This window comes from Lutra lutra, chromosome 13 (assembly GCF_902655055.1).
Source record: "Lutra lutra chromosome 13, mLutLut1.2, whole genome shotgun sequence".
Lineage (NCBI taxonomy): Eukaryota > Metazoa > Chordata > Mammalia > Carnivora > Mustelidae > Lutra > Lutra lutra.
The window spans coordinates 17,149,117-17,165,637 of record NC_062290.1 but is presented as its reverse complement, the minus strand read 5'-3'; the positions used below and the strand labels follow the sequence as shown (position 1 = coordinate 17,165,637).

At 41.7% G+C, this 16,521-nt stretch overlaps 1 protein-coding gene across 5 annotated transcripts in view; it reads right to left on the bottom strand.

Annotated features, from left to right (window-relative positions):
• PCSK5 (proprotein convertase subtilisin/kexin type 5) overlaps positions 1 to 16,521 on the bottom strand; it is a 461,872-nt gene that overhangs the window by 315,317 nt on the left and 130,034 nt on the right. For all 5 annotated transcript variants that reach the window (XM_047699471.1, XM_047699474.1, XM_047699473.1 and 2 more), the window contains exons 4-5: positions 15,865 to 16,008; positions 11,754 to 11,830 (exon numbers count right to left, since the gene is read on the bottom strand). In XM_047699471.1, the coding sequence (XP_047555427.1) occupies positions 11,754 to 11,830; positions 15,865 to 16,008 (221 nt within the window). The remainder of the gene's footprint in view (positions 1 to 11,753; positions 11,831 to 15,864; positions 16,009 to 16,521) is intronic.

Below are 16,521 nucleotides of genomic sequence, written 5' to 3'. Positions count from 1 at the left end.
TGTGACCCTGTAAGGATGAACCTCAGAAGGAGCATAACCAACCAAGAGCAAAAAGATCATAGAAAATCCTTAGCAGTCAGCTGATCTCTGCCCAGGGTGTCACCACAAGGTATTTTATCTGCAATTCATGCAAATTCAAATGCATTTACTAGCATATGTAAATTATATGCAGGTGGTGTGGGGGTATCTAAAAATAGGAAGAGGTAAACTCTCCTAACAAAGGTCAGTCTTTTTTAAAACTCATGAGATGGCAGCTTGTGATGAGAACATGCTGCAGAGAAAATGGGGATTCAGGGAAATTTGCTGGAAAACCTCCAGTAGTCAACCATTCTTCTCAATTTCTTCAAGCTATTTTTAGTTGCAAAATGATTCACCACAATTCCCCAAAGCAGGACACATCCTCAAGACCCCACACCCTTCTTAAGGCAGGAGAAGACTTCTGATATACTTGGGCTCAGTCTTGCCCTCCTACAGAGAATCTTGCACAGCCCACATTTCCAGAGCACCTTCTTGGGGCTGTCATTTAAATACAAAAATTTCAGGAAAGTGTCTGTTTGTTACGTGATTCCAACCTCAAAGAGTCCATATAGAGAGATGTGAAAATTAACTCCTGCCCTCTGTGAATTAGACTAAGACTTTACCTTATTTCTTACTACTACCTTAATAATATTAGAAACATCCATACCTTTGACAATTTCATATAATTTCCCAAAACATTTATTTACATTATTATCACCTGGTTTTCATTCAATTTTCTTTCAAAGCTATCAATATACACCAGAATTGCTTGAGAACTAAAATTGCTTGAGATTCTAACTGTGTCTTCTCCATGCCAAACCCTGATCAGAACATATCTGAAACCTTCCTTTTCCCCCTTTCTTTCCTTTTCTTTCAGGGATAAAGCTTTCCCAGTCATGTGTCTGCCCTTGTGTCCCTTCAAGGGATGGTGGCAGAGTCCCTCGCTATAGCAAGCTGTGACTAAATAGCCCCCAGATTCATTTGGGTGGCCTTCATTTATTTCCATAGAACAAATCCAATGTAAAGTCAGGCTTATACAATCATGGTCTGTAATAAACAATCTCTGTCCCTCGTTCGAAGTCACATGTACACAAGGTGCTGGCGACCTTCGTGGCCCAATCCCCTCTCTGGGGAGAAATGGCTCAGAATACCAGGACTTGGGAGAGCCAAGCTCCTGAATATTTACGGAGCACTGTAGTGCAGCATTCCAGTGATTACAGTTTTCCCAAAGTAGTAAAGTTACTGAAGCACGGGCTCAACACGGGAATTAATTTCTCACCTACTTGACCACAGATTAATTAAGCTATGCAGGTAAAAAGATGCTGCAGGAATAAATGAGCTCGAATTCTGACTGTCACCGGGTGACATTAGGCATTTTACTCCACCTCTCTCGACTTTCGCTCTGAATGTGGGCTGCTGTGAGCAGTCACCGAGAGAGCAACCAGATGTGTTAATTTTATGAGCAGTTGCTTATACCACATTCATATATAGTCAAGGAGCAACCCCGCAGACGTTCAGATCTTTTTTTTGGTTGAGTCGGCCAGGGACATTGACATCCTGATGTGGGCAAGGGAGTCTCTGATAGAGATGCTTCTCCAAGTCCATCCAAAAGCAGGACTTTTATTTTATTATTATTTTTTTAATCTCTATCACCTTGCCTTCATTGGTGACCTATTTTATGAGAACTAATCAAATATATTCTGACCTAAAAGTTCTATTTTCTGCCTTTCCACCTTTTATTGAGGATTGTAATTGAAATACACACCTGACTGCTGATATCAAACACACATACCTAAGGCCATCGGAACAACAGGCTTCGACTATAATTAGCCGAATTGCTCAAACATAAAAATTACGACATCCCTTTCAGTTAGTAAAAAAAAAAAAAAAAAGAAAAAAGAAAAGAAAGAAAAAAAAGAAAAGAAAAAGATTCTAACTTGAGTCCTTAACTTAGAAAGCATTTGATCTGAATAGGAAGACAATCAATATTTAAATAATATCTTGTTAATACTAAAATGAACAATTAGCCACTCTGCAGCTTGACAACATTTTCAGCCTCTTTTAGTATCCATACATGGAGCAAGATAAGCAGAACATGGCTCTTTTTTTCAAGAGTTTGCCTTCTTTTTCAGCATCTAACACGAGTGTCCATTGGCTAAATGCACTTGGAGCGTCTTGGATGACTTTTCCACGGCTCTGAATAATACAGGTAATGCATTGCTCACAGTGACCTCTCAAGGTCTTCGTGTTCTCAATTTTACATATTTCAGGGTTTAAAGAAAGAAGAGAACATAGAAAGATCCAAGGTGGAGGTTAGAGGAGAAAAGGAAAAGAGAAAGATAAATAAATACACCTATCTGGAAACCCGGCTCAAATTCTTAATCCATTATTTAAAAAGGATACTTATCTTTCCCTTACTGCAATTTCCATCTGCTTTAGAGGCCTCAGGAATTTGTGAGTTTGTTTTTTAAATAAGAAATTTAAATTGAAGCAACTATCAATTATTCATGTCAATAGTGTACTGGGTTTGCATAAATTATACCCAAACCTCATTTTAACCTATAGCATCAATCAGCCTCTTTATTGAAACGGTTACTGAGAACCCCAAGATACCATATCCCCAAATCTTGGAGGAGAACACACTGAAATCGACAAAGAACAAAGGAGTATGAATCCTGCCTTATCACGGTTCTAATCCCTAGAATAATTACTGGATTGTTTTATAAAAATTAATACTTATACTTCAAGTGATAGGTATAGAGGAGTTCTAGATTAGATAACTATTTTCTGTATTTATCAGTTCTCATTAAAAAATCCATAGCCCTTTACACACCTATGAATCTAGTTATTTTCTCTCTTGGAAATGCCTGGATATTTTTTCTCTTAGTCGACCAAGGATACCAGGCTAAAAAAACTCAGATACCTGTGTCAGTCAGGGCTGATCAGGAAACACTGGGCATTTTTACACTGGGTAATGTGAGAATAATTTACTCAAGGGACTTCACATAAAGAGGCAGGCAGGACTTGGAGAAACCAATAGGGAATAGTGCGGTGTTCTTAATTAGAAACCCCTAGATCTTTTTTTTTTTTAATTTTATTTATTTGACAGAGAGAGAGATCACAAGTAGGCAGAGAAGCAGGCAGAGAGAGAGAGGAGGAAACAGACTCCCCGCCGAGCGAGAGCCCAATGCGGGGCTCCATCCCAAGACCCTGGGATCATGACCTGAGTGGAAGGCAGAGGCCCCAACCCACTGAGCCACCCAGGTGCCCCAGAAACCCCTAGATCTAAGGGGCTGTGGGGAATGAGTGGGTACCGATGCCCATAAAGGACAACCCTCAGCAAGTCAGCCTTATGGCCACTGGACACTAGCTAGGATCTTCAGGTACCTAGCTAGTCCCCAGCGGTCCAGTGAGGAGGATGCAGAGAAGAAATACTCCTTCTTTATGCTTTGGTATCTCAGTGATCTCCTACTTGAAACTTCCATTGGCCTAATCCAATGGGAAGCCAGAGGACAAGGGAGTCTGTTGATACAGTCCTTAGAGGTCAGGTTTCTGGAATACATAGCAGGGAGGAGGGTCAAAAAAGAAGAAGAAGAAGAAGATACTCAGCACAAAAGCCAGTGTGTGTGTGTGTGTGTGTGTGTGTGTGTGTGTGTGTGTGTATCACCTTTTTAATAGTTACTATTTTGGGATACATTTCACTAATTCATCTATATGAGCAATCAAGGTTGATAGTCTTCTAATTACTGTAAGACCTAGCAGATATAGATCTTTTAAGATTTTATTTATTTATTTGACAGACAGAGATCACAAGTAGGCAGAGAGGCAGACAGAGAGAGAGGGGGAAGCAGGCTCCCTGCCAAGCAGAGAGCCTGATGAGGGGCTCGATCCCAGGACCCTGAGATCATGATCTGAGCCAAAGGCAGAGGCTTAACCCGCTGAGCCACCCAGGCACCCCCTAACAAATATTTTATACCCCAAACTACACTGGAAATCTCCCTATCTCTTCTTGCCTCTTGCCTCTCTATCATGGTAAATGCAACCCTACCTATAACGTGAAGGGTTTCATAAAAGCAGTAAACTCACAGGTGCTTTGACAATGCACAGGAGGGTATCTAGCTCAGATGAGGGAAGTGAGAGAAGGCATCATGGGGAAGTGACAGGAGCCAGAGGGGGAGGAGGGATCACACAGGTGCAGATGGGTAGAAGGCTGTATTGCTGCAGCACATGAAGGGAACTCCACAAATCGGCAGGGATGATAAATACAGTGGGAGAGGAAGGGACACATGGGGCAGAGCAGGCTTACTAATGAGGGAGGAGTGGGGAACAGAATGTCTTGTACTTTCAAAAAAATGTCAAGACACTAAAGATTTTTTTAAAAAATCTATATATTTATATATATATATTTATTATTTTATTTATGTATATTTAATTTTAATTTTAATTTATATAATTGTATATTTTTAGAATATAGAAAATATTTTTCTAAATTATTTATAAAATAATTTTTATAATGTACATTTTATATTTATAAATTATTTATAGAGCAGGTTGGGGTGAGCCTGGAGACAGGGAAACCATTGAGGAAGTTTTACAAGGAGGCAGGTGGGAGAAGGGACAAACCAACAGACAGCTCGAGTGGAGGGAGGGATGGAGGCGTGTGACTCTTGGGGAAGATACTGAAGAGGAGGACGAACATGCTGAGGAAGGCAGGGCTGGTGACCAACGGCTGGTAAGGGTGGGCTGCTTTCTTGGCTGAGAGAAGCCGTTACCTGCTCTATTCCAACTTTTCTGAGGCCCCAGACCCAGCCACTTTCCAGAATCGAGAAGATAGGTCAAAAATTCTACTGATCTCAAAGTATTGCATCATGACGCCATGTGACAGAAACAGATTTTCTAAAATATTTACGGTGTGTTCCTTCCTGGACATAGAGTGTATGCTTATAAAAAAAAAAAAGGGTCAGGTATTTTTCACAACTATCTGCTTTAGGTACATTAAGCCTCTAACATGTACAATTGTAGTCAATGTCCTGTGAATTCATTTGATAATCACAGATTAACTACTGTGTAGTCTATTACAGTGCTCTTTTGCAAAAAGACTGGAGGAAAAATATTGGAAATATTTGGAAAAATAAATCGGCCACTGATACTGGCTCTGCTCATCTTTGGCAGATTTTTTTCTGAACTATTTAGCTATAAGATAATTTCATCTGAAGTGTTTGGCTAAATCCTGGGTATAAAGGAATAAGGCTCCTATGGAAAAATGTTTCTTCAGGTACTCTATTTTTTTTAAATTCCATTCATTGTTTTTTGGTTGTTTGGTTGAGTTGTGTAAGTTCTTTATATTTTTTTGATATTTACCCCTGAATGGATACAGCATTTGCAAATATCTTCTCCCATTAAATAGGCTGCCTTTTTGTTTTGAGGATGGTTTCCTTTGCTTTGCGAAGTTTTTTATTTTGGGATAGTCCCAATAGTTTAATTTTGCTTTTGTTTCCTTTGCCTTAGGAGACACACCTAAAAAAATGTCACTAAGGCCGATGTCAGAGAAATTACTGTTTAACAGATTTTTGTCTAGGAATTTTATGGTCTCAGGTCCCACATGTGGGTCCATTTCGAGTTTATTTTTGTGTTTCACTCTTTTGCATGTGGCTGTTGAGTCTCCCCACTACCATTTGTTGAAGAGACTTTTTCCCACTGTATATTCTTGGCTCCTAGGTCATAGGTTAATTGACCATAAAAACGTGTGTTTATTTCTGGGCTCTCCGGTTCGGTTCCATTGTTCTTGGTGTCTGTTTTTGTGACAGGGCAATAGTGCTTTGATGACTATAGCTTTGTAGTATGTCTTGAAATTTCAGATTGTGATACCTCCAGCTTTGTTCTTTTTCAAGGATTGCTTTGGCTCTTTGGGTTTTTTTGTTGTTGTTGTCGTTGTTCGTAGTTCCATGCAAATTTTAGGATTATTTGTTTTAGTTCTGTGAAAAATGTATTTTGATAGGGATGGCATTAACTCTGAAGATTGCTTTGAGAAGACATACATACAGCCAAAAGACAAAACATACTCACCATCACAAATCACTGGGGAAATACAAATTAAAACCACAGTGAAATATCACTTTGTACCTGTCAGGATGGCTAAAATCAAAAAGACAAGAAATACCAAGTGTTGGCAAGGATGCGGAGAAATAGGAACCCTTGCGAACTACTGGTGGGAATGCAAACTGGGGCAGCCACTGTGGAAGACAGTATGGAGGTTCCTCAAACAATTAAAAATAGAATTACCATATGATCCAGTAATTGCACATCTGGGTATTTACCCAAAGAAAATGAAAGCACTAATTCGAAAAGATACATGTACCTCTATGTTCACTGAAGCATTATCCACAATAGCCAAGATATGGAAGCAGCCCAAGTGTCCACTGACAGATGGATGAAGAAGATGTCACACACACACACACACACACACACACAGGAATATTATTCAGCCATAAAAAAGAAAGAAATCTTACAATTTGCAACAACTTAGATGGACCTGGAGAGTATTATGCTAATAAGTGAATTAAGTCAGAGGAAGAAAAATACCATATAATTTCCCTCATGTGGAATTTAACAAACAAAAGAACAAAGAAAAAAAAAAGAGACAAACAAGAAGCCAGACTATTAAATATGGAAAACAAACTGGTGGTTGCCAAAGGGGAGGCAGGTAAAGGCGATGGGCAAAATAGATAAAGGGAATTAAGAGTGCGCTTCTACTGATGAGCACTGAGAGATGTATAGAAGTGTTGAATCGTTGAAGTGTACACCAGAAATTAATTTAACACTGTATGTTAATTGTACTTGAATTAAAAAAATTTACATAAATAAATAATGCTTCTAACTGTTAAGGTTATAGATCGAAAGATAAGGTCATAGATCTAGTTTCTTTCCCCTCTAGAATGGAGTTAAAATATTTCCTTTATATTTAGAAAACACTGGTTACATTCATTGGCTTTGCTTGGGAACACTGTCTCCTGAAAACAGTCCTCATCTGCAGGTAAGAGGAAGAGAAGGCCACGCACACTTTGGTTTCTACAATACAGTGACATTCTTAAAACCAGAAATGACATGTACAAGTAGACTAAAGAACCAGAAAAAATGTGCTTCCATCTACTCTGCTTAAATCTTCCTGAAAAATAGAGATCAGAAAGAAAAATGAAAAAAAGATTAATTCCTTTTAAAAAATAAGTCATCTACCTATGGATTGGTTCATTTTCAAAAGGAATTGGATTCTGGGCCCACATATCACCCATTCAAGATACAATGTGTGCTCTCACCTCCCACTAAATATGTTGCTATGACTTTTAAATGGAGGGAACATTTAACAAGAAGCAACCTAGGGAAGGGAAGATCTAACACAGACATCAATAATTCATTTATCAGAAATAGGAGTAGTGGTATGAAATGCCAGGAGACTCTTTCATTTGTAGGGAGGCATTTTCTATTTTAAGCCTAGAACAATACAGTCACCTTTACTCGACAAGCTAATACGAACGCAGGCAAAGCTGAACGGAAGGACAGCTTTTATGGTCTCCTCTACTGAGGCTAGTTCTTTATGCACCTCTTATGGGGGATGTGAAAGAGTGACAAAAAAGGAATTTTTATATATAACTTTTGTACTTCTGCAGTGATTTCTGTCACCCAGTAAATAGCTTTAGCGCTAGAAATGTAATCATGTCAGTCTAAAAGAGATGACTGGCATGGAGTTTTGAGGGTGCTTTCTCTCTTTGTACTAAAGCCCATCCGGCATTAGGACTTCTCAAGTCATCCACCAATTAAATCCATTAGGTCGGAGCCCAAGTTTTTTCATCGCGTAACCCCCAAGCATGTAGCACAGAGCCATTCGCAAAGCAGGATCTCGCGGAGTGCCGTGGAATCAATGAACAGATGTAGCTAAGCAGGAAATTATTCCACATAAGCTCTGGAGCCTACTGGTCAGATCACACAAAGAGGAGGTGTTCGCACAGCAGATGCCTGAACCGCTTCATTCTGACGACGATTAGAAATTTCTCCCCTTCGCTATCTGGCACCAGATTCAAAGACTCATGCTCTGCTCCAGGAGGTGGGTAAATGGAACTACAGAAAAGCAGATTTACTGCAGACTGAGTGAGTCACCGCTCTCGCCACCTAAAGCAGCAGAAAAACCTACCGAAACCACTAACTTCGGAGATAGAGACCTCTAAGTCTTACATTAAATCTGAAATATTCATAGGCACATATATTTTGAGGTGACCGTGATTTTCAATCGATTATTTATCAAGAACGAGATAGAAGAATAGAACACATAATTTATAGTAACAGCTGTAATCATAATTATAAATTATCTAGCGCCTAATATGTAGTCAGTTGTACATCTGGTGTTTTAGGTATTTTACTGCTAAACTGCGGAAGTATTATTATAGTAATTTAAGAGAATAAAAACAACAACAACAAAAAGGAGGAAAGCTCAGAGGACTCAGGCCCAAAGATTATAAAGCTGATTCAGGAGACCCTAAACTAACCGTCAGCTCTTCTGAACTACAAAGTCACTGCTAATTTCCTGGTGCCAAGTGACTTCTATTCCAACAGAATTATCTAGCTTAAAGACAGATCCATCAATCACATCTATAATTATGGTCTAATGAGCAGAGAGGATATCTTAACCCCAAATGCCAGAGTACATGGCTTGCGTTTGGCCAAGAAAAAAATCAGGGGGCACTCCTGAGAGGAGGTAAAGGGACGTCTGTTGTCCCAGGTCACACTCCTAAAACAGAGGTAGGGAATGCTGGTGGTGTACCTCTGGAAATGCCATATTTCACCGTCAAGACTACAAAGGCAAGCCCATATCAGGAACAATGCCCACGTGCTCCAAGAACCAAACCCACGCGGCCCTCAATGAACCTTGGACCATACTTGGAAGGGGTTAAAACAGGGCACACCAGAGTAAGCCAGAGCGAGCAGAACCATGGCCATGCTTCTTGAGAACAGGTCTTGGAGAGGGCCAAGTTTGAAAGGAATCCTCGCAAAGGATACGGTTTCTTAAAAGGCAGCCTGTAAAAAGCCATCCAAGCCGACACTCCAAGAGCTGTCTCTTGTGAAGCAGAGCCTCTGTAGTTCGCAATGTTAGTCACACGTCTGACACGCCCTGGGAAACAGTCACCATCATCACGGAGAGTTTCAATGCAAAAACTCACCACATATGAATTCAGACAAGATGGCCTATAGGATATGATTTGTTTCTGGTTTCTACCTGTAGTCGCTCTTGCCCTTCAATATCCTGCCTCAAAATACCCTGGGTGTGAACATGATTGAGTCTTTCCTGTAGCTTTCCTGTCCCTCTTTGCGCTCTACAAATGTTGGTGGAATAAAGCAAATGCATGGATCTAGTATCGTACAGTTCTCCTTAAAGCTTGCCTCAGAAACACAGATTTCTCCCGATACCACTGATGTACTGGAGAGCAGTGTAAGCGTAATGTGAAATTTACATGTGTCGATGCACAATTTGGTCCTAGAAACTCTCAGTGAATGTAGAAAACGCATCGCCATGGGAATACAAACCCCGCACAACTACACACCCGAGCTGCGCCGTGCTCCACACTTGTCCACATTTGAAGCTCCTACTCTCTGGTTTCGAGTACCTCACCTTCCACCTTACGGTAACTGGCAAGTTGTCATGATTCCCAAGGCTACTGGGGGGGCCGCGGGAGGGGGTGTCTTCCATTTTGTTTCTTTTCCCCTCTCCTCTCAACTGATTAATTTTCCTCCCTATTCTTTGTTCTTTTTTCAAAATTTTCATCTCTTTTCCCCCCTCCTTTTTTACTCTTGCACACAAAGCGGCAGCCATGGGAGTAGGATCGGATGGAATGTGCACACACTTCCACAAGCAAACTTCAGGTGTTTTTCTAGATAAAGTGGTGCATTTATTATAACTTTACATATCTCATAACCATTTAACATGGGTACAACCGGGTTATTTTTTAAAAATAGATCCCTACCATTTTTTGTGTGTGCATCACCAATGAAGTCTTTGAGGGCTGAGCTCAAATTTCACAGTCTTATACTTGGCGGTTTTAGATTTTGCAGAGCACAAGTGTTTTTAGGGAGGCCTATGTCGCACTACAGTAGAATGATCTGTATAGCGAAACTTATCAGTGGAGACTTTTTGGTATTGAAGCTTCAAGCTTTGGGGCACCTGGGTGGCTCAGTGGGTTAAAGCCTCTGCCTTCAACTCGGGTCATGGTCTCAGGGTCCTGAGATCGAGCCCCGCATTGGGCTCTCTGCTCAGTGGGAAGCCTGTTTCCTCCTCTCTCTCTCTGCCTGACTCTCTACTTGTGATCTCTGTCTGTCAAATAAATAAATAAAATCTTAAAAAAAAAAAAAAAGAAGCTTCAAGCTTCTTTATCAGTGTTTCAGGCTAGTTCATAAATTAGGTTAAATACATTAGTTCACATTGCCTCACCTTCTAACCCTTGGTGTGATAGTCACTATTAACTTTAAACAGTGTAATCTGGACAGCAATGGCCAGGACTAAAAGAAAGCTATCCAGTTTAATTCAGACTCCTTTGTTTTTTTGTTTAGAAGGCTCTGAAAAATTCTATCAAAATCAATTTATGCATTAATGCTTTTACCGCTGAATCTGCTCTGTAATGTTTACCGAATTATTATCAAACGGCACGCTTTCCACAGTAACTTTCTTGAGGCTTCTTTGGAGATGGTGAAAAGAGGAAAAAAAGACAAAGAAGAAACCCACGTGCAGTCACAATTATCTAGGTCAGATGATTTTAGCTAAACTTATTGAGTTAGTTAATCAGATCAAACTTGCTGAGAAATTTTTTCCTGAAGAAAAACACAGGCTGAAAATCGTACATTAAAAAATGGGCAAAACACCCCTCTTTGCTACTTCTGAGATTCCAGACTAAAACATGGAAGTAAAAATCAAAATGATAGCGTTTCAATCATAGCATTATCCTGGAGGAGGTTTGCAGTAAAAGGAAAAAAGCTAATGTGATCTAGAGATTAGAAATATCTACTTTAAAGAATCCTTTAAAGAATCTGGGTCATCTTAAGCAAGAAAAACCATTCCCATTTACTTTCTGAAGAATGTTAAGATATTCCATGGTATCAAATGGTTGTATGTTTTCATCTGCTCTCACAAGAACTACTGTACTGACTGGAGAGTGGAAAAGTGCTTAAATGGGTTTCTATGACTCTTGAATGTGAAGATAAGAAAGGTAATGGGTTCTGTACATGGTGAACCTTATAGGTATTTCACGTCTATTAGTGGAAAACACAATCACTACAGAACAGAGCAGCTAATAAGAAAGCCCCTGGCAGAGACCTCAAGCAAAGGAGTCAACCCAATTTGTTGAATTTAACCCAATAAAGTAACTTTTGGGGGGTATACTTTGTTTTGCCTTTCCCTTTAGCACCCCACCCCCCAAAACGGTTCAGGGGCCAACTACCTCATGAGAGGCAGTATTCCCCAGCTGTGCCCTCAAGATATGGAAATGCTGAGTCATTCCCCAGGGCTCTCTCTGTCACCGTTCTCGCCATGGAGGCCATCCCCTTTTGATTACCCAGAAGCTAGTGGAAGGACACCTTGGAGCAAATTTACAGATCATTTGTTACCAAGGCTTTCTAAGGAAATACTTCCCTCAGTAAGAGTAGAAAGCAAAAATCCCTGGCAGCCACAAGCCACCCACCCTTCAGCTGGGCCTTACTTGTTCTCATTGCTTGCATCGTATCGAGGCATTGGGTCCAGGTCATTCCCATTCACATCACAACTCGCCAGGGCATCCTACAGCCACAGAGGAGAGCAAGAAAGAGGAGGAGACAGACGTTTAGTAATTAGCCATTAACCTGAAGGCTCATACATTCTTAAACATATTTCTGCAAGAGAGTAATTAGATTAAATAATACATTCATGGTTCAGTGGTGTCAGGATGCCTTGTTCAGTGATAATCACTGTTGTATTTTTTTCCTTAAGGTGAAGACATACTCTCCACAGACCAAGGAAGAACCCAGACGATTGTTGCCAACACATTTTCCCTCATCTCTGGAACTGACCTCTCACCCAATTCCTCTGAAGAGGTCCCCAGTGACCACCAAGTATTCTTGGACTCTCTAGAAGCCAAGTGATTTATTTTCCAGGGATTCTCTCTCAATTCCTTGCTTCATTTCAGGAGTGTGCAAATTCCTGGTAATTCAAAGATTTTGGAAGATGATTCACAAATAACTGGCCAGCCAATTAAAAATCAGTATTAGAAATTTATTATATTGGGTTATCGTCGTATCTCCACCAGGCAAGAGCTGTCTGGTTCCAGATGTTGTAACTATCATAGAAGAGTCTGTAATTCAGACTTTTTACTAATAACCAGTGACCCTCTGCCCCAACCAAAATAAAGAACACAGTTTTATTGTAGGTCAAGGCTTCGGAATGAGGCAAAAGCATTTGTGAAGCCAAAGCTGGGTCTGTCTGCTTTTAAAAGTGATTGTGAAAGATCTCTGGATTCCCACATTTCTTTGTTTCGATTTTCTAAATTTCCAAAAACAAATTACCGGCTTATACTTTTACTCCAATTTAAATCACAGTAGGTAGGACTAATTTAGAAAGTTTTGTATTTTCTGATGCTTTAGGGTAACTCCTGATTTCAGTTTTAGTGAAAGTCAATGCTATCTTTGTTTTCAGGCTTTATCAAAGGCTCTGGTTTCTGGAAATAATGTGTAGTACCAAAGAGTCTGATAGCGGGAGAAATTATGTAAAATCCACTGGACATACAAAGGTGGTAGGTAAGTCCCTGCTTCTCATACAAAGGTGGCCCCACAGCCCCCCCCCCCCCCCGCCATACGGGTCACTAGAGCATGAATGGTATCAAGTGTAACCGACTAATTTTACTTGCAAGGAAAGAGAGGCTTAAGACAGGCTAAATAACTTGGCCAAAGGCATGAAGCATACCAGCCTGTGGAACCAAGACTCAAACCCAGGCCATGTGCCCCCTGACCCCATCCAATGTGCTTTTCTCTGCACTTTACCAGATCCAACATGGGACAACTGACAATCATTGGTACTGCTCACCACACAGATATGTTCTAGAGAATTCTGTTTCAAGGGAGGATAAAAACGAAAGGGGCAAGCAATGCAATCACAATTAGGTTAAAGCTGTCTGTGTTTCATCAAATACATTTCTAGCTCATGGGGGGGCAGGAACCCCCCCCCCAAAACCGACGCTGTGTATGACCAGAAAGACTTCTCTGCTGGGAGAGAGGTCCCCACAATTCTGTTCTTTATTTGACCTGGGCTCACTCACTGTAGCAGTCAGGCCCCAGCTTCTACCGTTATCAAGAGAGGAGATGAACAGAAATTTCTTTTTAGCTCTCAAATTCTACGCTGTGAATGCCTGTGTGTGCTTGGAGGCAGGGTGAGAGCAGCCACTCAAACATTTTGTTCAAATGAGAAGGAAATGAATTTGCAGTTCCTTCTTTCTCTCTCTTTTTAACCTTAGGGAAAAATCATCTAATTTAGTGGAAATTGTTTCAGTATGTCATTGTAAAAAATTAATTTGTGAAGTTTCTTGGCTGAATGTTTGACACGAAATGGCTGACAGGATGGAAGACTGTGAGGAAAGATTCAAGTGTGAGGTGACGCCGGGGGTTCGTGTGGAGGAAGGTCTCCGTGGGTCAGAAATATGGGTCACTGTGAGCCAGTGGGAGTTTCCCGGGCACCAAAGAAGTGGCTTGAAGGTATTTTATTTGCAAAAAAAAATGGAGTCTCTTCAGGAGAATTAATTTGAGAGTCAGTATCTTGAAAGAAGTGAGACTGAGCGAATGAGAAAGGAACATTGGAAACAATATGGCGAGCTCTCTCTACATGGTTTCAGAAGCTGAAGCAGTACGTGAGAGAGAGAGAGAGAAAGAGAGGGAGAGGCAGAGGGAGTGGGGCCAGAGAAGACATGGAGGGGATACCTGTGGTGCCCAGAAACTAAACCCTCTCATGCTGAGGGAGATGGAGATGAGGAGAGAGAGAGATTGGATTTCAAGAAGGCATCATATCCCTGTCTCTGAAACTTGGCCTTCAGGAAAAAGTTAGGTCCGTTCTGAGTGAGCCCAGGACAACATCCCCCAGGGCCACTCTGTGTCCACTGAGGCAGCAAGCATGCCGGGAAGTCATCTGTGCCGTTGGGCAGGGGCAACCATGGGGCAGGGCCTGCCTCACCATTCTCTGCCAGCTCAGGCACAGGGTGGTGGGTTGGGCTGGCTGAAGTCACTCCTTTAATGACCATGAAAGGGAATATAGAAGACAAAATTCTGCAGAGACGGGGTCCTCCCAGTCATATAGCTCAGGATTCCTTATGGGTCCCCTCCATAAACATGGGGCAAAGCTTCCCACCCCGACCTGTGACTTTCCTCCTTTGGGGTCAGTAAGACTCCTGCAAAGGGTAGCAAAGTAGACTTCACCATGATTTAGAGCTGCTTGTATTTCCAGGGATAGGAGAGGAAACTTTCAGTGGCTAGAAAATCACCGATTTTAAGAGAAATTTTTTCAGTATCAACATGAAATATAATTTGGGGACACTTGACACAGCCCAGATTTTGGAATCAGGAAGGAAGGCGGGGTGAAGGGGTTCGTTAAAGTGGCATTCAGTGATATCAGTGTTTCTGGGTGGAAACATTTGTCACAAGAGGACTGAGGGGAAGTCAGAAAACATGGGTGTGAGTGGGGTCCACGGGATTTTCTGCCGAGCCGTCATGGGAATCAGAATTATATTTGCAGATAACAGGGGATTGTTGCATGCTCTATATTTTACTTTTTTTTTTTAAGATTTATTTTTTGTCAGAGAGAAAGCCCAAGTAGGCAGAGCGGCAGGCAGAGGCAGAGAGAGAAACAGGGTCCCTGCTGAGCAAGGAGCCCGATGCAGGACTCGATCCCAGGACCTTGGGATCATGACCTGAGCTGAAGGCAGCTGCTTAACCGACTGAGGCCCCAGGTGTCCCCATGCTCTATATTTTAGACAGAACACTAAGGTGTCAGGAAGCAAATTTGGAGCCGACAGAGAATGGCATACTGAGAGATAATTATGGCACTCTCAACCGAACTTAGAAAGCAGAAGCCAATGGAAGGAATGAGCTTGGAGGGTAGAGTTTAGAGAGATCATGGACACATTTCTTCCGGGCAGTAGATATCAATTGTGGTAGAGGGGACCCAGAGACCCAAGGGGCAGAAATTGACCCCAATGTTCCATGGGCCCTGGGTATCAAAACCAGGATTTTCAAAGTACTGCGTGTCAGCACTTTCCTTGCTCTGTGGTCTTGGGCTCATCCTACGTTCTCTTGGAGTCCTGGAATCACACTTCCTTCTTAAGAAAGGGAAGTGACTGCTTCTAGGACAAGCAGGAGGCTGATCACTATTGTCCTTTGAAAAAGAAGAATTTAAAAAAAAAAAAAAAAAAAAGAGAGAGAGAAAGGCCAGTAGAAAAACTTGAGGAATGTTCTAAGTATGTTTTCTTCCATAAGAGAAACAGAGCCCGTTGCATGGCTGCGAGGCTGAGTCTTTGAGAAGAGCGGTCATTTTCTGGAGCAGAGGGTGGTGGGGTGGGGTTTCTGCCGCTTTATCCCCTGCTTTGTGTCATTAGAACATCAAAGGCATTGGAAAGTTGAAAGCAGTAGCTCGTGCTCCCTGTACTCAGAGGGCACGTCTTTTCATAAGACGAAGCAATACGCAGAGCCTACTCTGTTAGCTGAGTTTTTCAGTAATATCCCTACTTCCTGACAATCTTCACTCATGTCCCCTTACTTCCCAGGAGGGAAGGGGTTCCGACCACAGCACACACTCACATAGTTCTGCATCAGATCTGGGTGGGTTCTCTCAATGCCGTCATCCAGGATGGTCACCACGATGTTCTTTCCCGTGTAGCCTCTCTTCCAGGCTCCTTCGATGTTCATGTCTGATTGGCAGGGATGTGTGTTGTCACTGCAGTGCTAAGGAAGAAGGAGGGAGAATTAGCGTGGAGGACTAATCATCGGAAGATGGGAAAATCACCTCCTTGTGGAGGTAATGGAGCGCATTAATGGAAATGTGGAGGTGGCCCATGGAGCAGGAGCACGGGTCTCTAGCATAGTACCAAGAGAAGGTGGGAAGGGTAGATTGGGGAAGGCAAGTGGGACAGAAATCTTCTGCCAGCTCTGCCCTATCCTAATGCCATAGATCCTTTAGAAAAAAGAGAGTCAAATAAATTACACCCCAGTGGCACAATTGGGGGTGTGTCATTTTATCGTAGCACGTATTAGTGGCACGTAAAAAGGCATTGTAACATTTCTGTTTTTTGGGTTTTTTTAAGATTTTTATTTATTTGACAGACAGAGACCACAAGTAGGCAGAGAGGCAGGCAGAGAGAGAGGAGGGGAAACAGGCTCCCCACGTTGCACATGAGCCTGATACGGGGCTCAATCCTAGGACTCTGGGATCATGACCTGAGACGAAAGCAGAGGCCT